Source organism: Acinonyx jubatus, chromosome C2, assembly GCF_027475565.1.
Source record: "Acinonyx jubatus isolate Ajub_Pintada_27869175 chromosome C2, VMU_Ajub_asm_v1.0, whole genome shotgun sequence".
Taxonomy (NCBI): domain Eukaryota; kingdom Metazoa; phylum Chordata; class Mammalia; order Carnivora; family Felidae; genus Acinonyx; species Acinonyx jubatus.
Genome location: NC_069384.1, coordinates 17,607,048 through 17,630,065, shown reverse-complemented (window position 1 = coordinate 17,630,065; position 23,018 = coordinate 17,607,048). Strand labels below are relative to the sequence as shown.

The 23,018-nt window shown below is 41.2% G+C and overlaps 1 protein-coding gene and 1 long non-coding RNA gene across 4 annotated transcripts in view; one reads left to right on the top strand and one right to left on the bottom strand.

The window, feature by feature from the left end:
- Positions 1-23,018, bottom strand: part of ADAMTS5 (ADAM metallopeptidase with thrombospondin type 1 motif 5) — a 51,083-nt gene that overhangs the window by 11,660 nt on the left and 16,405 nt on the right. For both annotated transcript variants that reach the window (XM_027041763.2, XM_027041762.2), the window contains 4 exons: positions 13,386-13,553; positions 3,697-3,980; positions 2,274-2,457; positions 1,683-1,858 (listed from right to left, as the gene is read on the bottom strand). In XM_027041763.2, coding sequence (XP_026897564.2) covers positions 1,683-1,858; positions 2,274-2,457; positions 3,697-3,980; positions 13,386-13,553 — 812 coding nt within the window. The remainder of the gene's footprint in view (positions 1-1,682; positions 1,859-2,273; positions 2,458-3,696; positions 3,981-13,385; positions 13,554-23,018) is intronic.
- LOC113594404 (uncharacterized) overlaps positions 1-23,018 on the top strand; it is a 57,612-nt gene that overhangs the window by 31,907 nt on the left and 2,687 nt on the right. For both annotated transcript variants that reach the window (XR_003414805.2, XR_008297577.1), the window contains exons 2-3: positions 12,852-14,163; positions 19,444-19,646. This is a non-coding gene — a long non-coding RNA (uncharacterized LOC113594404). The remainder of the gene's footprint in view (positions 1-12,851; positions 14,164-19,443; positions 19,647-23,018) is intronic.

Genomic DNA, 23,018 nt, shown 5'->3' with positions numbered 1-23,018 from the left:
CTTCTTGGTGGCATAATTGTTACTCTAGTGATGCATTTGAAAGTCTACACTTGACATCCAAACCTCCTTGTGGTTGAAAAGCATGCCCTATCGTGTGTTGAACAGTCAGATACTGAAATAGACACAAACATATTAGTGCAGAAAAGGAGTCTGGGGAAGTCAGGCAAAGTACTTACTAGAAGATACTGAATACATTTGGAGTGAAGGAATCACACCCAAAAATAGTATATATTTTAAAAACTAGCTATAAAATAGTATGAATATGCACTCTGTGGTTTGTGCATGTGAGCGTATATAAATAGCATATGTAGTCACATGTATAAATAAACTTGTATTTTGCATTTGGGTATCTACTACTATTTTCATATATGTGTGTGAGTATGTGAGTGTGTATATGTATGCAAAGTGAAGTGGGGTATACTTCAGCAGACCCACAGGTCTCCAGATGGTGGCATTTCCAGGTGATCTTATTTGTCACAGTTTTTAAATGAAATTGTATTATTTTTTTTTTCTTAAAAATTTTTAAATTCTTTTTTATTTATTTTTTGAAGGAGAGAGACAGACCATGAGCGGGGGAAGAGCAGAGAGAGAGGGAGACAGAATTTGAAGCAGGCTCCAGGCTCCAAGCTGTCAGCACAAAGCCCGATGCGGGGCTCGAGCCCACAAACCGTGAGATCATGACCTGAGCCGAAGTCGGACACTCAACCGACTGAGCCACCCAGGCACCCCGAAAATGTATTTTTTTACAATGAAAAGAGAAAGTATTTTCAAAATGACTTAAGGTGGATGTTCACTTCTGTTTTCAGTAGTATGTCACACATATCTGAAGGCCAGTTTCAGAGGTAGTTTTAAATGCAGCACCTGTTTACAAATTAGATAAACAGTATTTTAAATTGCTGCATACCATTCACTGTGAGAAATAAAACTGTTAGTAACTTAGCAAATGCTTTCCTGTGATAAATGAGGGATCATTTCATGCACATATATCATAACGCATCTAACTATAGGGATATGAATTCATATTATGGGTGTAAGACATTTAACAGTCTGGGTCAGAGATGATGATCTTGAAACCGACCTTCATGAATCACCAAAGGAATTTTTTTTTAAAACATTTACTTAATTTTGAGAGATACAGAGTATGAACGGGAGAGGGGCAGACAGAGAGGGAGACATAGAATCTGAAGCGGCCTCCAGGCTCTGAGCTGTCAGCACAGAGCCCGACACGGGGCTCGAACTCACAAGCCGCGAGACCATGACCTGAGCCGAAGTCGCTTAACCGACTGAGCCACCCAAGGTGCCCCGCCAAAGGAATTCTTAATTAAACAATGGAAAAATAGAAAGCTTTCTTGCTTTCAGTTCCCCATACAAACATACCTCGGAAATTCTAGTTGTTTTCATGCTTATTTTCAAGTTAAAGTCAAACCACACCTTCCCTGACAGAGAGCTACACTTTTCAAAAGTAGCTTTTGAAATATTGACTTGTTTTGTTTGTACAGAATAATTTCTTGTTCTTTGTGTAAGGTTTGAGAACATAGACCTTCTAGAGATGAAAAGAAAACCCTCCAAAATCTAGCCACCCCAGGAATAATGACTGTTTACATTTGGTAGCTCTAGGTTTTATTCTACCAAATAATCTCCAGCAAGGCTCCACTGCTTCTGGACAGGCGGTGGGCAGTTACCTTTGGAGAAAACACCACGTAGTAACCAGTCCCCTTAGCTCTGCAGGTCAGTTTGCACACATCCCCCAGCAGGACACCTGCGTATTTGGGGACCCATTCCACAAATGTCTTGACTCCTTTTGCATCAGACTGGTATCCATTTTTGGCCTCACACTGTTCGTGACGGAAAGATTTCCCTAAAAAACAAACAGGTCATGCGATTACTTTACCTACTCTGAACCTGAGACATAATCTTGTGCTTTTAAATAATTTTTAGGAGAAGGCGCAAACTTCTTTCTTTGCGAGCCTCTTGACACACAAGGGTGGAAGGGTTTTATCTGTACATGGAGTTGAAAACAACCATTATTTTCTTCCTACTCTCTGAATACCGAGTTGCTTTTAATAACCGTTTAAAAATCACTCATGCATCTGTTATTAATTCGCACACTGGTGGAACCGTGAAGTACAAGATTAATATTCTATTTTATAAATAGATAAATAAAATCTATTTTATAAATAGATAAATAAATAAAAGCCTCCTTTATTTATTACTGCTAGAATACATATTACGAGTCGCACATGGTGGGTTGCTGACACTTGGGAGCAGCGTACCGTTGGGTGGGCAGGGTGTGACGCTGCAGGAACGGTAGATGGCCCTCTTCCCCGTGCAGTAGCGACCACTGTTTCTGGGTGCGGGGTTATTGCAATGGCGATAGGCAAACTGCACTCCTCCCCCACACGAGCGAGAACACTGGCCCCAGGGCCCCCAGGATCCCCAGTTGCCATGGCTTGATGTCTGAAAGAGAAAATAGAAGATATTTCTAACTCAGGAGAAAAACATTCAAGACATACACTTGGAAATCATCTGCATTCAATGACATAATGGAAACCGCATCCCAGGTGTAAATTTTCACTGAGTTGGGCATGGTCACATTGGACGTTCTGGAATGACAGTGCAATTCCAATTCTAAGCAATTACTCTTTTCTGCTCCCTGCCGTCCAGTGGCACTAGGATCTGAATGTTTCCCTGTCAGTATTGAGCACACTGCAAGGATTACTCCTGGTTCCTCTGGGCCTTCTGATACTGCCCATTTCCGTCAATAACCACGGCCCTACAGTTAACTTTTTGTCAGCTCTGATTCTGCATTTTTTTTTTTATTTTTTTAACGTTTACTTATTTTTGAGACAGAGAGAGACCAAGCACGAACAGGGGAGGGTCAGAGAGAGAGGGAGACACAGAATCTGAAACAGGCTCCAGGCTCTTAGCTGTCAGCACAGAGCCCGACACGGGGCTCGAACTCACGGGCCGCAAGATCATGACCTGAGCCGAAGTCGGATGCTTAACTGACTGAGCCACCCAGGCGCCCCATGATTCCGCATTTTTAACAAGATATACGCTGCTGAGGCCTTTGCACGATGCCTGGCATGGCTGATTGTATTTATGTTTTTCCTTCTTTAGCACCTAAGTTCTGCATCCGTTTGCTGACATCATGCATCCCATCTGAAGCAGATCCCATCACACGCATAACCGTATCTGACGTGAGTTTGGCTTAGTTCCTGATAAGACTAGAGTCCTTCTCTGTCGAGAGGAAATATGACGGATATCGAGGAGCACCCACACCCTCACGCACTCACGCTACGTGTAACTGCACCACAGGGAATGATTAGCTCTGTTCTGATGCCCTAGGGGTCTACAACTCTGGCAACTGCAGCAGGAAGATGAGAGGGGCCGCAGGGAAGAACGCTATAAACTCCTTTGCGGAAGGAATGGGTGAAGAGCTCTGGCTGCTGTCGGGGCATCTGAGAATGCGTGGTTGTGTGACAGTCTTGAAAGACAAGCACTGTGCGTGTGTATGTCAACGCTCTCCTCAGGACCTTGAAAAGCGGAGGAGACTGAGCAAATGCACCGCTTGAGCCTTTCAAGGAAAAATATCTTCACTAGGAAATAAAGCCTTCTGGTGATAGCACCCACACATGTCACCGGAATGTTCTTCAGATCCTGCGTCCCCAGGCATGGCGTGACAAAATCACTTACTGAATAATATTTTTTCTTGGTCTTGTCCACACACTTGCCCTGCAGGCAAATCCTCCCTTTCCCACATGGCGTCCCTTCCACGGCTGGCAGCTTCTTGGTGAGACACACCATCTGGCCCTGGCGGACCACGGCACACCACAGGCAAGTGCACACATCCATGCCAGGGCACACTGAGTACTCAGGCCCGAACGTCAGGTTGCACTGCTGGGTGGCATCATACGTCTGTCCGGGGAGCTCCTCAGGGCCTGATATCTGCTGGCGTGGTACATCTAGCAAACAGTTACCTGAAAGAAAAACCGAGATTGACCGCTGCTCTGTGTTTAGGCTTCTACCTACGCAACTCATGGGTCTGAAAACGCAGCGCTCCAGCTGGCGTGGGAGCATAAGCCGGCCACACGTCTGCAGGCTGATGCCCGGGGGCAGGGGCTCCACAGGAGAGGGATGCGGGTGCCTCCCTGCATTCACCAACTAACTACCTCCCGGATTTTCACGGGCTACGTACGTGCTCTGGGGCATCTGTGACGATGACTGTGGGATGATCAAGTGAAATTATTTTGTAATAATGAGCTGTAAGAACAGTCACTGTGCTGAGGGGTGAGAGGAAATCGGGACGGACCCGGAGGAAATAAGACAATGGACACAATAACAGCAGCAAAAACAATACTAATAAATGAGCATTTACAACTCTGAGAAACAGAATTTGTTCATGCGCTCTGTTTATACCCTTCTCCACTGTCAGCCTAGGTCTTCCTCATGTGCCCATCCACGTCCCTCTCCATTAATTCCGTAAATAATTACAAGGGGAGACCTCATTCATTCACTACATCAACAAGCATTTGGTCAGCACCTACGATGTCCCAGCAAACATACTAGATACGGGGAAAACACAAAAACGACCCAGATCTACGCCTTCACGTCTCCCCCAAAAGTGAAGAAAATAAAAGAAATGAGGCGTTTCTTCTAGACTTATGTGAATTTTAACTACAGAGCACTCAAGAGCCGCAGAATAAAGGAGCAGTGGGCAAAGACAAGACCTCATCTTTGAAACTTTGGGACAAAGCCCTTCTTTCAATTCTTCTTCTTTGTCTCCCATTTGGGTCTAGTCTTGGATGCACCTAGTAGCTGTTGGGTGCTTGAAGCGTGTCACACAAATAAGTTGGTACTCTCCTTACATAGTACTGTGAGAAGCATCAAGGAGTGATGCTGGGGAATCCGTAGAAGTAGGCATACATGCAGGTAATGTGAACTCATGAGCTGATACACGCCTCCCCTCCCCTCAAAAGCTTCCCGTAAGTATCCCTGCTCAGTGAGTTAGTACCATGAATTGTCTCTGGGCCTACAGGAGCATGCCCATTACCCATCGGTTTCTGCACGTTTTTGTTTACATGATTTTAGGATTTGCTCGCTGATTATTAATAGTACTAAACGTAACAAATATTTACACTATTCTCACTTCTTTCTTAACTTTTTAAAGGTTTATTTATTTTTGAGAGAGAGAGAGAGACAGAGCACGAGCGGGGGAGGAGCAGAGAGAAGAGGGAGACACAGAATCCGAAGCAGGCTCCGGACTCTGAGCTGTCGGCACAGAGCCCGATGCGGGGCTTGAACCCATGGACCACAAGATCATGACCTGAGCCGAAGTCCGATGCTTAACCGACTGAGCCACCCAAGCACCCCCTCACGTCTTTAAATGTACTCGCTTACTTAATCCTCACAAGAACTCTTTGAGGCAGATTCTAATATTTTCTTTATTTTACAGATAAGAAAACTGAGAAATGAAAACACAGGCCACTGACCCAAGGTCATGTAGCTATGAGGGGTTTATGCTCAGAGCCTGCCTTCCTCATCATATTCCTTCTCGCCTCTGCTTAGCATGTGGATAGATTTCTAGCTTTTATTGCTGACCGGGCAGGCGCGTGGAGGAATCTTTTAAATGGTGGATACCCTGCCTAATGGTAGAAACACCTGGTCTAAAGTCTAATTCTGGCAAAACACGAAGTGGCTGAGTATTCCTGACCAAGCTCAGTTAAGCTTCCCCTAATTTTCAAGCTCTGTGGAATGCTTCTCTTCTCACTAGGACACTGTAAGCATAAAATCAACTAACAGAAATATAAAGGGTGACCGGAAATTTACAAAACAATGACAGGTGACTCTATGCTCAACATTATTTAACAATTTTAGACACATTCAAGTCATTCTTCTCACTTAACAAAAGAAAATCACATTTCAATCCTACTTTCCACTGAGAAAAGGAACAGTTCAGCACATTTTAAGTATACTGCAAATGTTTTCACAACCACGGTCAAGTTTCTTCAAAGTGAATACCTTAGAATTCGTCAATCTGATGGAAGCATTATATGAAAATGAATAAAGAACAGAGTTCCTATTTAGTTTCCGAGCCAGAACGTTTGAAGAGGTAAAGCTTCTGAAGGCAAGCCAGAAAAAGCATTAAAAATAAGCATCCAGCCAAAGAGAACTCTGGGAGAAAAACATCGAGTTAAAAGAAAAACATCAACATCAAGTCAATAGGAAAGAATGATAGTCAAACCTCACCAAGCTTTGTTTGCAAGACAGTAAGACCAGGCACTGAGAATTCTATGAAAAGCGTTATCTTCATTGCTACATGAGAAGAGAACATTGTATAAACCAGGGAATGCTTGACAGGTGGCTGATATTACAAGAACTGTCAACAAACGTCTGAGACAGCAAGAATACTTTCCGATTCTTCAAAAGTGCTGTTTCAAGAAATTTATTTTACTGAAAAGCACAGAACTGTAAGACTGCCTAACTAAGGATTAGGCAGGGGAGCCTTTAATGTGTGTGGATACATGTGGCCTGGGTGAACTTCGTTTGTCTTGAGCCAAAATAATTTACCACCTCTTTGTGGGCTTGTAGTCACTGACGTCTTTCCACCTGGCTAGGAGATGGTGAGCAAAAAGAAACATAGAATTCAATTTGAAATCAACTTCTAACAAGGAGACTTTGGGATGTGGGGTCTCTTTAAAAAGCTTAATACCCAAGTGTTAAGTTTTGTTTTGTGTCGAGTAAAGTTGACACATGATGTTACATTGGTTTCACGCCCAAAGGGTAAATTTTAAAAATGAATAACACATTTGCTTTGTTATTAAAAATATGGTGTCTCAGGGGCGCCTGGGTGACTCAGCTGGGTAAGCGTCCGACTTCAGCTCAGGTCATGATCTCGCGGTTTGTGAGTTTGAGCCCCATGTTGGGCTCTGTGCTGACCGCTCGGAGCCTGGGAGCCTGCTTCAGAGTCTGTGTTTCACTCTCTCTCTGCCCCTCCCCCACTCACACTGTGTCTCTGTCTCAAAAATAAATAAACCATAAAAAAATTTTTTTTAAAAATATGGTATCTCAGTTCTATGGTTTTCCCTTAGAGGTCACCTCGGGATGACTTCTTGCTTAAAATAAAATGATTTATTTCAGAATTGCCATTAATTTATTATTCCGGTGTTCTCATCAGGATTTGTTGCTGCATTAGTTTCTGTGTATCCTGAAACATACAGTCTATCAGTTTCATCTATATGCTTAATTATGTCCTTTTGCAATATAAAATAGGTACAGACACCTCTACCAAATGGAATGCTTGAACAATAATAAAAAAGAAGTCAGCCTAGGGCCTGATTCTGAATCACACGGTATACAATATTTAACACCTAAATCACAGTGGGTTGGATATACATTGTCCATTTTTCTAAAAATGTGTATAATCTGGGGCAAGAGCGAAAGAGGATATCTGTCAATCTTTCGGCATCATTTGCATTCCTCTAAAAGCAGCCATCTACCGTTGACTTTTCTTAATGTGTTTGACTTTTATTCTCGACCACTTCTTCCCATCTATTTCCCGTATTTTTCAATTTATCCTAGTCTGAATTCCTATCTGGGCTCTTCTGGGCTCTCTTCCACAAATTGCCAAATTGTTTTTATTTTTCCTCCCTGCTTCCTTTTTTTTCCCCTTTGTGTTCACATTTTCTCCATAGAAGAATGGATAGTTTCTAGAAGAAAGGCAACAGAAATGTGTCCATATTGCATATTCGTTTTTACCAGCCCTGTTCAATTAAATGCTTTAAAGGTGAAAAATTAAAAAATGTAAAAGGCAGAGCTTCGTGATGAGCTATTAAAGGAAAGACGGTGGTAGTCTCTCCATGGCCACAGAGAAAGTTAAGGGGGATGCCAGGTAGGCCAGGCCTCCAGGAAATGGAGTAGAAAAATCTCTGGCTTTTTTCTATCTGATTTCTAGCACTGTTTGTCTTTCATTTCAATGATTAATGAAAATCATCAGATCAAATTTGGTTGTTCTCTATTCTTTTCATATTTTATTCTCTGTTTCTAGCATGATGGTAATTTCTCTGTTTTCTCTTCCTTTCCAATAGCACAGGCATGAAATTAAGCATCGGTCCAAATACCCATGGTATATCAGAAATCAATGAATATTCCCAATGAAACTTGTCCCCTTTCACTTGCAAGCATATCTCCCTGGCAACTCATAGTTCTTTTAGGTGTTTTTTTTTATATATATTTAAAATGTATGTTTATTCTTCATAAACCTATAAAATGATCTTGAAGTTATCTTGGCCTTTCATATATTTTTTTAATTATGAAATTTATTGTCAAATTGGTTTCCATACAACACTCAGTGCTCATCCCAACAGGTGCCCTCCTCAATGCCCATCACCCACCCTCCCCTCCCTCCCATCCCCCATCAACACTGTTGGTGGGAATGCAAACTGGTGCAGCCGCTCCGGAAAACAGTGTGGAGGTTCCTCAAAAAATTAAAAATAGATCTACCCTATGACCCAGCAATAGCACTGTTAGGAATTTACCCAAGGGATACAGGAGTGCTGATGCACAGGGGCACTTGGACCCCAATGTTTATAGGTGTTTATTTGAATGGCTAGCAGTAGAAGAGGAAGTGATGTATTACGGGCCAGGTGACAGAGACACCTTGAGGCCATTGACAACGCACAGACCATTGTCGCTAACCAAAGGCAATTCCAGGGATCTGTTGGTGACACCGTCACAAGCTTGAAGTGCCTGTTTAGCAAATGTTACGCCAAGGAAATTAGATGAAACAGTCTCCTTGTTATAGGGTGAAGCATAGCTGTTTAAAAATACCAGTCCTTTAAGTATGTCCTTATTTGCAGACTCTTTTTAAAGAATACATTTGCTGTGAAAATCAAGATACTGTCATGATGGGCCTGGAGTTTTATGAGTATTGCCTTAAAAACTGAATGTTAAGATCTTGTTATTAGCGTCATAGTCTACACTGGATTCAGAGAACTGGTTCTCTAATACCATTTTATCTCCAAAGTTCTGTGTTTACTAGATGGCTGTAAACTTAGCTCTTCAAGTATGTCCCATGTTAATATTTCAAAGTTGTCTCTAGATTTTCCTTAGCAGCCTGTGTCAAGGGTCCTCTTGAGCTGCACCTGTTTGGGGGGTGGCCTTCCTCATCACCTCGCACCGTGGACTTCGGGATAGAGTGGACATAGCTATCTTTTTGGCTTCACAGTTATTAGCCTTTGAGAAAAGAAATTCAGCAACCTGCTTTCACCGCACAATTTCTCTGCCGGTGCTTACCTTGATTTTTGGGGATCACAGTCCTCGCCAGCTTGCATAGAGCTAAGTTGTATAAACGCTGCAGAATGTCTACAAGTATCTTGGCGAGGCTGGTGGGGGAGTGCCCCTGAGACGTGGCTTCTCCTTTTCTGAATCACAAATCGGCAGTCCAGTTATTTTAGCCTGTGCGTGTTTACTTTTCAACCGTAACCTAATTGTTACATACTTCTTGTTGGAATGAAATCAGGAAACACTCAGTATTAATGAATTTAAATTTGGCAGTGGGAGAGTGCTACAAATGTCCAGCTACTTATGGCTAATCATTTTAAAAACAAATCAAATCATGGGAATTTAACTGAGCTTTAAGACCTCATTTCTCTAGCACCGGTGGGAAGGAGATGGATGAGCTCTTTATCCATGAATAGATTTTCCAGACAAGGAACTCTTTAGACACCATCTAAAAATTGTATAAATTTTGTGAGAGTATCTCCTTGGCTTTGCTGCCTTTATATTAGTGTCACAATTTAATCAATTTAATCTTCCTACAGAGCAAATCATTTTTTTCTGAGCATCGATCATTGTATCACATGGAAACATAGAGGTACCTTCGGGGATTATGGTGATATGATACCATTTTTGACCTTTTGGCAAAAGGTACCAGACCTCTGAGCTTTTAATGTTTTAGGGCTACATTTTACAGCTTTTCTGGTTTCTCCTTCATTGTCAAATGATATCCCTTCTTGCTCTCAGTTTACCTGCCAGAAGTTCCCCCTGGCCCCTGCCATGATGACCATTTTATTGCTTTAAACTGTCAGCGGCCTAGAAAAGTAGTGCAGAGAAATAGTAGAAACATTTCTATTAACTATGAATGAAAGGGCTTTGCATGGAAGTCTGAGTCATTCCCTATAAGCAAAGTAAAAGGATTTTACAATATGGTTTCTTGGTATCAGTCTAGCCTTTTAAGAAAGATGTGTTTGTTTGTCTCTCCACTAGGATTTTGATGCTCTCCCTGGTTTTCTCCCAAGCTCTGAAGCTGAAATGTCAGAGCCTCAACCATCTCAAAATCAGGCTTACTAGTTCTTTTTTTTATGTTTATTTATTTTTGACAGAGAGAGAAAGACAGAGCATGAGCGGGGGAGGGGCAGAGAGAGAGAGGGACGCAGAATCTGAAGCAGGCTCCAGGCTCCGAGATGTCAGCACAGAGCCCGACGGGGGGCTCGAACTCACAGACCACAAGATCATGCCCTAAGCCGAAGTTGGAAGCCCAACAGACGGAGCCGGGGCCACCCAGGCACCTCTGGGCTTACTATCACTGCACTTTCACATAAACTGACTTAACTCGATTTTTTGGTGGCAGTGTAAAAGTTATTAAATTATTTGAATTCCCACTTAAATCACAGTACATAGAGGGTATCACTGTTTCGGTATCTGTGTGTGCTGTTTTGAAATGAGCGTAATTGAGCTTTGCAATTGTACCCTACTTTCTTTGGCTCTCCATATTCTGAAATGACTTTATTCATTACAGGCTCCTGATAAAAATCAGTGTGTGTGTGCTTCTGTGTGTGTGTGTGTGTGTGTGTGTGTGTGTGTGTGTTAGTCATAACACAAGACTGCCTGACCAATATATTCAAAAGTAAGAGAGTCTAAGCTTCAAGAAATGAATAAATTTAGGAAGTAGACTATGAGAATTTGCTGTTCCAAGAATTTTGGTAATTTAATCAATGTATTTAACATGTGAGTGGGAAACTCAGATAAGATTTTATCAACGCAAGTGATAAGATCCACATCGACTAAAAGTATGCTCTTGGTTGCTATCTACCATGAAGATCTCTGGAATGGACATAGAGACACATGTAAACTATGTAAATTTGTTGCAAAAGTTTTAAAAATCTGAGCGTGGACTCTTAAATACAGGAGTGATGTTTAAAAATGAAGACATGGGGCGCCTGGGTGGCACAGTCGGTTAAGCGTCCGACTTCAGCTCAGGTCACGATCTCGCGGTCCGTGAGTTCAAGCCCTGCGTCAGGCTCTGGGCTGATGGCTCAGAGCCTGGAGCCTGTTTCCGATTCTGTGTCTCCCTCTCTCTCTGCCCCTCCCCCGTTCATGCTCTGTCTCTCTCTGTCCCAAAAATAAATAAACGTTGAAAAAAAAATTTTTTTTAAATAAAAAAAAAAATAAAAATGAAGACAATACTGAAAGCATATTTACTGCACAGAAAGTAAGATCATGAATTCCACAAACATGAAATAAACGACTCATTCCAAAATTATGGCAATAAGGAACACAATTCTGCACAGCATTGTAATTAGCTGACCTAATACTTGCACAGGAAAATAAAAATGGTCCCGTTTTAGCCATAAGTATTTGCTGCCTTAGCAACTAAATCCACTCATTTAGGGATTCAAAGTTTAGCTCAAACTTTTGGAATGTGTAATGTGTATTCTGAAATAAAATATTAATGCTATCTCATTTTCAGAAAACCTGGGAAAAAAGCAGCAAAAGTGATATTAAGAGCGGAGACTAACGCCCCACCCAAGAGCGACTTTATTAGATACTGACTTGTTCAATGTGCACAGGCGGGTAATTAGGTAAACATTCAATTGTAGGACTTTATCATCTTTAAGTCAGCATTGTAAACTGAGCTGCACTGAAAAATACCCCTTATTATTAGTCTTAAGAAAAAGCCTGACACATGGATTCTTAGTATTTTTTCCTAAATCTTTGAGATATTGGGACGTCCATCCAATGAGCAAAGAGCAGCTTCTATTGAGGGAAATTTTAAACCAGGCTAGGCCTGGATTGTTTCAGGAATAAGATATTTTAAAGAGTTTAAAGTAGCTAAAGCATTACTGGTTCACCACTAACATAGCGAAATGGAGTTAATGAACAGATTTTGCCTCCAAGATACCAAAGAACTTGGTAGCAGAATTTCTTTGAAGGATTCATCAATTGTTTTGACGTTACTTAGCCAGTGTTCAAGACGGCCAACTCACTAAGATATTATGAAATGTTACGCCATTAGCTTTGTGGAACCAAGAAAAACAACTATCACGGGTCCTCTTCAGCTAACTCTAAGCCATGCATCATGAGATAATTTTATGGACAATTATTATGATCAAAAATTTCTGTCATATTCAGTTCAACCACCAGTATCAAAAAGAGACAAATTTTAAGAGGAAAGAAAGGAATGAGAATATGTCCATTGCTATAACCTGAGAAAATTGTGAACCACACGGTCTCTGTAGGTCAACTACCTCAACTCTAATGCATCTATCCTGTGTGTCTAGAACTTTAAAATAATAAAAGATGAAAAAAATAAAGAAAATAAAAAAGGATGTTAGGAAATTACCAACAGCTTGTTTCAAAAACTACTTAAAGGTCAGAATTTATTATTTCTAAAAACTGTGACTTCCTTGGTATTTTTATATAATTTACAGGACTAATCCTAGATTTACAGAATTTAATAAAGTGTGCTATGCTCTTGAACTGTATCTAATGGATAAAACCAAAGATTTTCCTTTGAAGTTCTTAAAGTATTTTCTCACCATTCAAATTGATTTTCTTGTTCTTTTCTGTAGTTTTCATTCTACTTCTAGGAGAATCTGCTGTCAGGATAAAACCAGATTCTTCCAGTGAATGCAAATCTAAAGAGCTTCCTTTCCTGTCTTTCTGTTGCCGTGAAGAGGATCCAACAGAATGGTCACCTACATTGTAACCACACCCTTGTAAGAGGCATGTAACAAATAATTCTGAGAGTCATATTAATAGCAGGGAAACAAGATGTCTGCCAATATTCTCACAGGAAGCTAGTGGTGAAAGACGGAATAGAAGCCAGGCTTTCAGGGCACTGGCTAGGCATTCTGTGTGGTCTCCCACACTGTTTCTCTTTTGAACTTTTCAATTCCAAAGCAAAAATACCATAGCTATAATGCCACCAAGGACGTTGGCATTATACAACAACAGACAGTCCCTTTGGTCCTTTTCTGACCCTACCTAAACAACCACCGTCTCACAGGGTGTGGTGGGTTTCATGAGGACGTAATAAAGTAACACTGGTAATAATCCCCCCTAAGTTTTGTGACTGAGCCCGTGTTGTCTTGAATGACACATACCATGGCCATCATCCAGGAATTCTGTGATGGTGGCTGAAGTGCACTTGGACCAGGGTTTGGACGCGTCGATGCTGGTTAGGATGGAAGACATTAAGCGCTTATCTTCTGTGGAACCAAAGTTCTCTTCACAGAATTTGGAATCATCATGGGAGAGGCCAAGTAGATGTCCTAAGGGAGAGAAGAGCGGGAGCACAGATAATGAGTGATTTTGCATTTCAACTTTTCCGTGACAATTATACTAGCACTTGGTCTCCCTCCCCTGCCCCCAACTGTACATGAGTTCATTTTAACTGCTTTCTCATGCACAGACTGGACCCCCAGGGAAATTAAAGCTGTGTGTAGTCAGAGCAGTCACTTTTGGTGAACATTTAGAGGAAAACTGAAAAATTACACAAAGGAATAGACGGTCCCATAATCCATCTGGATCACACATGCTCAACGACATGTAGAAACAGGCCTTATTTAGAATCTAGAATTCGCAAGGCAACTGTGGGATTATGTCATAGCCCTGACTACATGTTATTTTGATTACTTGTCTAATTTTCCGCCTTCTCTGATCAACCAGGAGCCCCATGAGATCAGAGAACATCTCCTCCATCCACTGTTGAAACCTCTGTATTTAACTCAATGTTCTGCAAGTTGCAAACACTTAATAGACGGTTGTTGAATGTCAGTGACTTCTATTTTCTTGGCCAAGTTACCAGGTAGCTATCCAAGAGACAACAAGGAGGGGAAAGAAAGAGGAGTGAAATTAGTAACGCTCTGGTTCCCAACAAAGGTAAGATTGCTGTCACCCTTTCGTTTCCTTTGTTTAGAGAGTTCTGCATGTTTGCTCATCCCCCAAATAAATGACAGATTTTGAAAAACATACCCATTGAAGAACCATCTAGGGCACCAAGATGCCCATCGCGGCGTGTTAGAGCTTAAAGAGAAAACAGCTACAAGAAACGTCGGTGATTGTCCCAAACCACTCAGCCCCGTGGGTGTTCGTGCTCCAGCTCACTATGCATGCTCCCTGCAATCCCAGGCTGCCATTTCCAGTCTATCAAGCTCAGTGTCCCAACCACATTCTTATAATCTAGTCTTTTTTTTTTATTGTTATATAAGATTTTCACATAGTCTAAGGATAAAATGACATTCTCCAGGATATCTAAATTTTTTTTTAATTTTTTTTAATGTTTTTTATTTAGTTTTGAGACAGAGAGAGACAGAGCATGAACAGGGGAGGGGCAGAGAGAGAGGGAGACACAGAATCCGAAGCAGGCTCCAGGCTCTGAGCTGTTAGCACAGAGCCCGACGCGGGGCTCGAACCCACGAACCGTGAGATCATGACCTGAGCCGAAGTCGGACGCCCAACTGACTGAGCCACCTAGGCGCCCCTAAATTTTTTTTTTTTAATTCCAGGACAGTATTTTGTAGAGACTCTGAAAAAGTAGACAAGTAGATCCTAATAGCTTTTTTTTTTTTTGGTAAAGTTTTATAGAATCATACACAAAGGATCAAAAAAAGGGTGTATAAAATACTATAGAAAAATGATGACTGCATTGGGTTCCTGGCTGCCAAAGGCAGGGACTTTGGTCATTCTGCCAAAACAACAACAACAAAAAAAAAAACCAAAAAAGTTCAGTGCACAACAGTAAAACCCAACAGAGATGAAATCTTTCATTCCACATTCCAGCTACTTTTGGCCAACTTGTTAAATCACCAACACCTCATAACAAAACTGTCCACCAAGCAGCTGCTTGCTGTTGTGGCTGAAATTAAGTGGCCAGGGCTCAGTGACCTTCCAAAGCTCCACATTTTTATGGTATTTATACAGTTATTTACTTCAATAGCATTTGCCAGCCTAGCAAGTTTTCTGTGGGAAACCCTCCTGCTCTCACGTTTTATTTCCTCAGTAGCACGAATGTGCATCAGAGTCTGTTAAGTATGTTCCAAATAACACGCAAAAGGAGATGGGGGGGGGGGCAGGGGTTGTCCAATTTTTGGATGGTACATGGGAGTTTTCTTCATGCAACCCACAGCTTTGAAAAAAAACAGGACCTTTCACCATGTCCTGTCCAAAATGGCTTAAAGTTACTTAGTGCAAAGAACACTTGTGGAGAAGGCACTCTCTGCTTCTTGAACTTTTCTGTCGTAGAATCGTTATCAGCTAACGCTGTGAGATTTGTGTGGAAATTTCACACTTGGGTTTTTTTTTTCCCCCTGGCATAGAAGAGAGAGAGGGAAAGTGGCCTAGGGTGACCTCTGCCACTTAACATTTATTTCAATCCAGGTTTTATATTTGAGAAAAATATGTGATTTTGCATTCTATTTCATAAGATATTCGGATCTATTTAACAAAACAATAGTCTTTTCCTCCAAATGTGTCGAAACAAATAACACTTTCTATATGAATTTTTATTACAGCATCAGGTGATTTTGGAGGGTAAATTTCAGACTTCTGAATTACAATACAGGCTGGGGCGCCCGGGTGGCTCAGTGGGGTCAGCATCCAACTTTAGATTTTGGCTCAGGTTATGACCTCACAGTTTGTGAGTTCGAGCCCTGCATCGGGCTCCGAGCTGATAGTGCAGAGCCTGGATGGGACTCTCTCTCTCTCTCTCACAGTAAATAAATAAAAACTTAAAAAAAGGAAGAAAAAAAAGAATAGAATATAGACCATGTGGCAAATACCAAAGTACCTTTGAGAAGCCCTGAAGAGTACCTCAATTTTTTCTTTCATATAGAACAGCGACACATATAATTTTTTAAAGATTTCAATTATACAAGCAAAACAGTTTATTTAAAAATATTTTGTGGGGCGCCTGGGTGGCTCCGTCGGTTGAGCATCCGACTTCAGCTCAGGTCATGATCTCATGGTTTGTGAGTTTGAGCCCCACGTCGGGGTCTGTGCTGACAGCTCGGAGCCTGGAGCCTGCTTTGGATTCTATGTGTCCCTCTCTCTCTGCCCCTTCCCCGCTCATGCTCTGTCTCTGTCTCTCAAAAATGAATAAACGTTAAAAAAACAAAAAAAATATTTTGTTACAGTTTTATGAATCTTTTGGCGTGCCACTTGGCAGGATATTGTGAATCTTATGCTCCATCAATTTCCTAATTTATCAGTGTAACTTAGCTGCTGCCGAAGATACGTATAAGGAATTTTTATATGGCCACCAGAAAAGATTGCCATTCTGAGCAGGAACAAATACTAGTTCCACTTCAGTAAGAGCTAAAAGAAGATGTGAATTTTCTAAGATCTGCAAAAGTGAATCGGGAATGGACGGCTTAGGGGTCAAGGGAGAGACAGAATCTTTGGAGGAATATTCTGTTCTCCATGAAGAAAGTCTGTCGGCTGGTTGGGAGAAGCATGCTCTCTAAAGGACAATAGGAGTCATGGCCAACGCGAAGAACATTTAAGCACCCACAGAAACAGGCAGTCAGTTCCAGTAGCTGGGAGCAGGGCACAGTGAGAGAGACCCATGTGACTTCCCTTCAGGAGCTGGACAGGAATTAAAATGGAAGATCAATGTGAGGAATGTTTGGATGCTCTTCAGGAGAGACGTGACAGCCATACTAAAGGCCGTGAGCAGCAAAAGTTGTGGTATTTTCAAATGTGAGTCCCCCGATCATTATGCTAAGACATTAATGTCAGCCTGAGGTTTGCCAATATCTCTGAGCCCTGAAATGCCAAGATACATATAAAAGCGCAGGATATTTTAAAAGGACACTCACATTAGAGACCACACACTATGGCACTAAACGCTTATTAACATAGAAAAATCCAGAATCCAGGAAACTTAAGATATAATGTCGTAGCGGACAATAATGCATTTCAAGTCGGTGTTGTGAACGGTTTAATTAGAATGGATCACGATGTCCCTGATCTCCTAGGACATCTGCCTTTTCCAGTGAGAATTCGTTCTCATCAGTCACCCACGGGGATGTTGAAAATTGCAGATGTGAGCAGAGACGAAGCATTTCCCTGAGAAGCAGCCTTCAGCAGGATTAGCACAGCTGGGATTTGCACAAATGTGTCCCAGAGATTAAGACGGCAAATGAAGCATATGAAGCCTTGGTGGAGAAAATGTTTACAACCCCTAAACTTAGGGTGTTGGTTTATCAAAATGCATTTTACGAGGAGTCTTTAGAGCAATACAGAGCAGAGTTAGTTGAGGGGTGAAGTCCTTGGAGGAGCCCGAGTGATAGAACCAAGGAACCCACAGAGAAAGGCAATTCTCACCCTCGGAAAGCCAGGTATTTCTTTCCAAAGTCCCCGTAGAAAAGAAGAGTGGAGGGCACGTGGGAGACTCAGTCGGTCAAGCATCTGACTCTTGGCCTCGGCTCAGGTCACGATCTCAGGGTTCCTCAGATCGAGCTCTATGTGGTGCCCTACCTTGACAGTGAGGAGCCTGCTTGGGATTCTTTCTCTCCCTCCCCCTCTGCCCTTCCCCCTTTCTCTCTCTCTTTCTCCCTCTCAAAGCAAATAAACTTAAAAAAAAAAAAAGAAAGCAAGAAAAGAAAAGAAGAGTGAGGAGGAGTCAAGGCAGTTTTGAAGGTAAAAGAAGAGATCTGAAGAAGCTCAACCAAGCTCCTAGAGTCAAACCCCTACCGAGAAGAGACAACGTAGATAGTAGACAGAAGGCGATAACTCACTGTCAGGGTTTCAAGTAGAGGTCCCAAAGTCTCGCTTTAAGGAGGAATTAGTATTTGCATTTGCAAGAATTAGTGTTCGTATGAATATTAAAACTGGAAGTATTAGTATTTGTAATTAGTAGACGTGCAAAAGATTGAAGAGCAGTTTGCTTTAACTACGTTAAGTCATCTTGTTTACAAGGCTATCTTTTGCAGTCGATCTTTAATTCTTTTTTATTATTAAATTTTTTTAACGTTTATTTATTTTTGAGACAGAGACAGAGCATGAGTGGGGGAGGGGCAGAGAGAGAGGGAGACACGGAATCCGAGGCAGGCTCCAGGCTCCGAGCTGTCAGCACAGAGCCTGACGCGGGGCTCGAACTCACAAGCTGTGAGATCATGACCTGAGCCAAAGTCAGAAGCTCAACCAACTGAGCCACCCAGGCACCCCATGCAGTCAATCTTTAATTCTTGATTAACGTAGCTGGAAACCTTTCACCTCAAATCTGGAGGCAATGAAAGGAACAAACACACTTGTGTAGTGAGTGCACTTGTTAATGACATTTGTATTTATATATGAACTAAGAACATGAAAGGTATTACAGAAGTCAGAAGGAAACTCGGGAGAATAATGCACCTGGGTAATCCAATATTTTCCCAAGTGCTACAGACTTCAGAACTGCCTCTTGTTCTTTGAGATCATTATTAAAAGTCAAGATGTAAATTGCAAATGCTTTTGGAGAGAATACTTATCTATTCTTAATATAATTCGATCATATCACAAATACAACAATCTTGCTCATGAGTGCCCATCACACAAAGTAAGATCTGGAAAGAGCTTATTTGGATTACACAAGGAAATAAATTTCATGGTGAATTATGTCAAAGCAAAGTCTGTAGGGTAGGAGTTTGAATTATACTGTTCATCTCAGAAATAGCAAACAATTAGTCACCCAGTAGTTTCTCTAGTACGGTAATTGTCTTTTTAAAGGCAAAATGAGTGAGATCTCATTAAGTAAATTTCATCTTTGATATTCACAGTATAGACTTAAAGAGTATCTTGCCTCCTTAAATTCACAAATGACTCTGATGTTAGTAAATCTGAGAAAATGTATATACACCGGGTGAAGACACGTTACTACAAAGGGAAATGTTGGTCCAGTGTCTTATTCAGCTCAGGCATTACTCTACAACTAGGGCTAACTTATAATATTAACCTCAGGAAGGAAATTGGGTTGTTCTTCTAAACTTTGGTCTGAAAATTAGACAGCATTTCAAACTCTTGTATCTTGACCCTAAGCTGACCAACGGACAAGGGGACAGAGCACCACATCCTACAAAAAGTCACAAAAAGCTCTGTAATGTGTTTACTTAAGAAAGAACAGCTCGGATGAAGCATCTGTTTCTTCATGAGGTCATGTTTTTATTTTACCTAATTTTCCAGCTGGGATTATTGAGGTGTAAGAAGATCTTGCCAGGGGTTGAAAAGTGAGCCAACAGCTCACGTGGGATCCAAATCCAGAATCCTTGAAGAAGAGAACCAGGAGCTCCAGGAAGTGGATCCTACATGTCTATTCAAATGCAAAGCCTTATGCAGAAGGAATAAAACCCTTACAAACTCCCATTTCAAAACGTTAAGCATGAATGGTAAGTGTTGCATCAGTTATAGAATTCGGAAGGAAGAAAACTTAATTTGGGGGCCTTCTAGCTAGCTGTGGATACAAAGGATATGGAATCCTTTGTAACCAAAATCAGGATTATCTCCTGGAAGATCAACACTAACGAGCCATTATAGGATAGCATCAAAATCTTGGGTTTTAGAGTCAAGTGAATTGGGTTCACGTCTTACCCTAGCAGTATACTAGCTGTTGACCTCAGGCACGTTTAGAAACTTCTTAAAGATGCTTACATCTCTGTGTTTTTTCCTTTCTTGGATGACTCATTGATAGTGCTTACCCCATGGCATTTTGTGAGGATTAAATAATATAAAAGATGCAAGGTGCTTAGAAAATTCGCTTGACAATTATCAAAGGCCCAGGGATTGTGAGCTGACTTTATTGTTCTCACTGATATCTTCGCTTTGTTATGCTCTTGAGTACTCTAATCTTAAGTAGTTTTGATAAATTTTGATATTAACAGACAATTGAGGACAGAAGGAGACGTTTGCTAACCATTAGAGGGGGAAAAAATCATGCATCAAGTTTGTGATGTCTTTACTTTTTATGTGACCTTCAACTTGGATTTCTACACATGTGGCAGGCAATCTAGAGGCTTCCACAAGAGAAATGGGAATTGGGATATGATATAGAAAACACAGAACCGGCACAGAAAAAACCCTAAATCTCCCATTGCTGCGGGACGTAGAGTCGAGACCCATTTCCACCTTTCATCTGGGGGCCAAGAAGGACAGTGTGGTATGGCTCCAGACTAGATAGAAAATAATAATAATAATAATAATAATAATAATAATAATAATACGTTTAGCTCACGTTGATTAAAGCTATACGTTCGGGTTTAAATCCAAGTTTAATCCTAGCTTCCTTTCACTCCACATTCACAGTTGGTCCTGACATCTGATTCTGTGTGTTGGCTTCAGTCTATGGTGTTTCGAGGGCCTCTGCAGCTTTTCAAAACATGGCCTTGTTTAATCTAATCATCTCTGGGAGCACAGTCACACACATCAGCGCAACCAAAGAACTCCCTCTAACCACAGCAAAACAGGGGCAGCCGGGCTGCCGTGTCTCCACCACTTACTTCCTAAGCCTCCAGCTGAATACTTGGCTTTGACTTTTTAAGTTGCCTGACTTTAGCTCAGGAAGCATTTTGGAGTCTTTCACGGTGGAGAGATTCCCTTAGCACATTTTATAATTAACTACGATAAAGCAAAGCTTCAGCAAGTTCGCAAATGATGGATTTCATTAGCCTAAATAAAATCAGATTGTTCCCCCTCGCATATGGGGAGCTGGCCCAACATCAATAAAATTATTATTTTGGAGAACCATGTGTGCAGCAGGTGAAATCTTTATTATTACAAGCCAATAATAAAAGTTTGACAAGTTAAAAATATAAACTCAAAATGTAAACTTACATTCACTTGCAAACTTTCCACAGTTCACACTTGGGTTATAAAATGGCCATAACCACATTCTTGCCTCCACTCAAGGCACACGGATGAGGACTGTGTTCCCGAGAGTTTAAAGCAACTTCTTAAAATGTCCGAACAATTTAGTCGATGTTTACATACACAAAACATAGCAAGGAGGAACACAAATTATTATTGCCTGTGTAGGGTCTATATTTATCAAAATATATTTTCCAGAAGCCTCCACTGGCATCAGTAGACGATATATTTCCAAAATCTAGCTCTTTTTATGGAAACGATTAGCAGGAAAAGAGAAGGGTTCACATTAATATCTGGTCCAGGGAAAGAGTCACTTTTCAGAATTGTTCACTGAAGCCACTCTGATTTTAGCCTGATGGACAGAGAAGCTGTACGATGGGTCCTTCAGGCTAGTTCAAGTACTTCACGTTAATTTTCAAGTTCGGAAACATTTTAGATAGAGGGGATAAAAGACCAAAGAAAATTGTGATTCAAATAGGACTCTGTATTTTAAACCACTAGGTACAGAAATACGCAGTGGTGGGGCATAGCGTGAGAAACTTTAAGTCCGTTAATGGAAGCATTATTCTTTTCCTTCCTTAATTAAAAAAAAAATTAAGTGTATTCATTTCAAGACAGAGAGAGTGAGTGGGGGAGGGGCAGAGAGAATGGGGAGAGAGAATCCCAAGCAGGCTCTGCACTGTCAGCGTGGAGCCCGACCTGGGGCTCCAACTCACAGGATGCGAAATCCCACCCTGAATCGAAATCAAGATCCGACGGAGCCACAGGCACCCCGAAAGCATTTTCCTTCATCAAATACAGTAAAACCTTGCTTTTCGAACATAATTCGTTCTGGGAAAACACGTTTGTAATCCAAAGCACTCGTGTCTCAAAGCGAATTTCAAGAACCACTGGCTCGGTTGTGATCATGCGATGTTCAGCCTCACATACTACTCGTATTGCAAGACATCACTGGGTTAGCAAGTTAAAATTTATTAGACCTATTTGCTCATCTTGTGAAACACTCACAGACCAAGTTACTTGCACTTCAAGGTTTCACTGTATATCCTTTACTGCTTATAGAAGAAATCAAGTAGAAAAATTATGGGAACAGCCTAGAAATTTTCTTCACAGCTTATGCTTTGAGCACAGTAACATACCTCCACACTCTGTGTGCATGAAGCAAATTGCACATTTTGGAATGTTCTCAAGCAGATTTCAAAGCACTCTAGCAAAAACTGAGGTCACTTTACCACTGTCCACAGCCTATATATATAACCTCCCAATCTGGAAAGTGGTAAATGTCTAATAAAAGGAAGGGAAGAAATCACAACGAGAAGAATGAAGTGGAATTAGAATCCAGAGCATGGTTAGCTCAGACCCATGGTTTCATGCAACAATCTAAAAATAAAGTGCCGGAAACAGCTCAGCGAGTGGCATTACCAAAGATCACGCTGGCTGCAGAGGCAAGACTGTCATAACAGACAGATGATTAGGAAATATTCTGTGGGGTTATTGTCTCTAATTTCTTTAAGGCTCGTACTTTATAACATATGTTCACAATATCTAGGCAAGAGGTGAAATTAAATAATAATGAAGCAATTAGAAAATAAAGAGAATGCAAGCCAGATCCCTCTGCGAAAGGAAAATTAAGTCCATATCCCCTTATCCCCAGATCTTAAATTTCTCAGATTAAGCTATATGTAATGCAGAAAGATAGATTAAGTGGGCAGTGTTTGACTGAAGAATGGATTATAGAGAGTTCTAAAGAAGGAAATAGAGATGACCCAACCAAGAAATTAAAGGGAACAGAGGACATGGTCATAGAATCAAAGATTTGGGCTTGAGTTTTTCGCATAGAAGCCTATACTTCTCCATCACTGTTCCCTTGTAAAACTGCCCAATACTGTACCATTAAG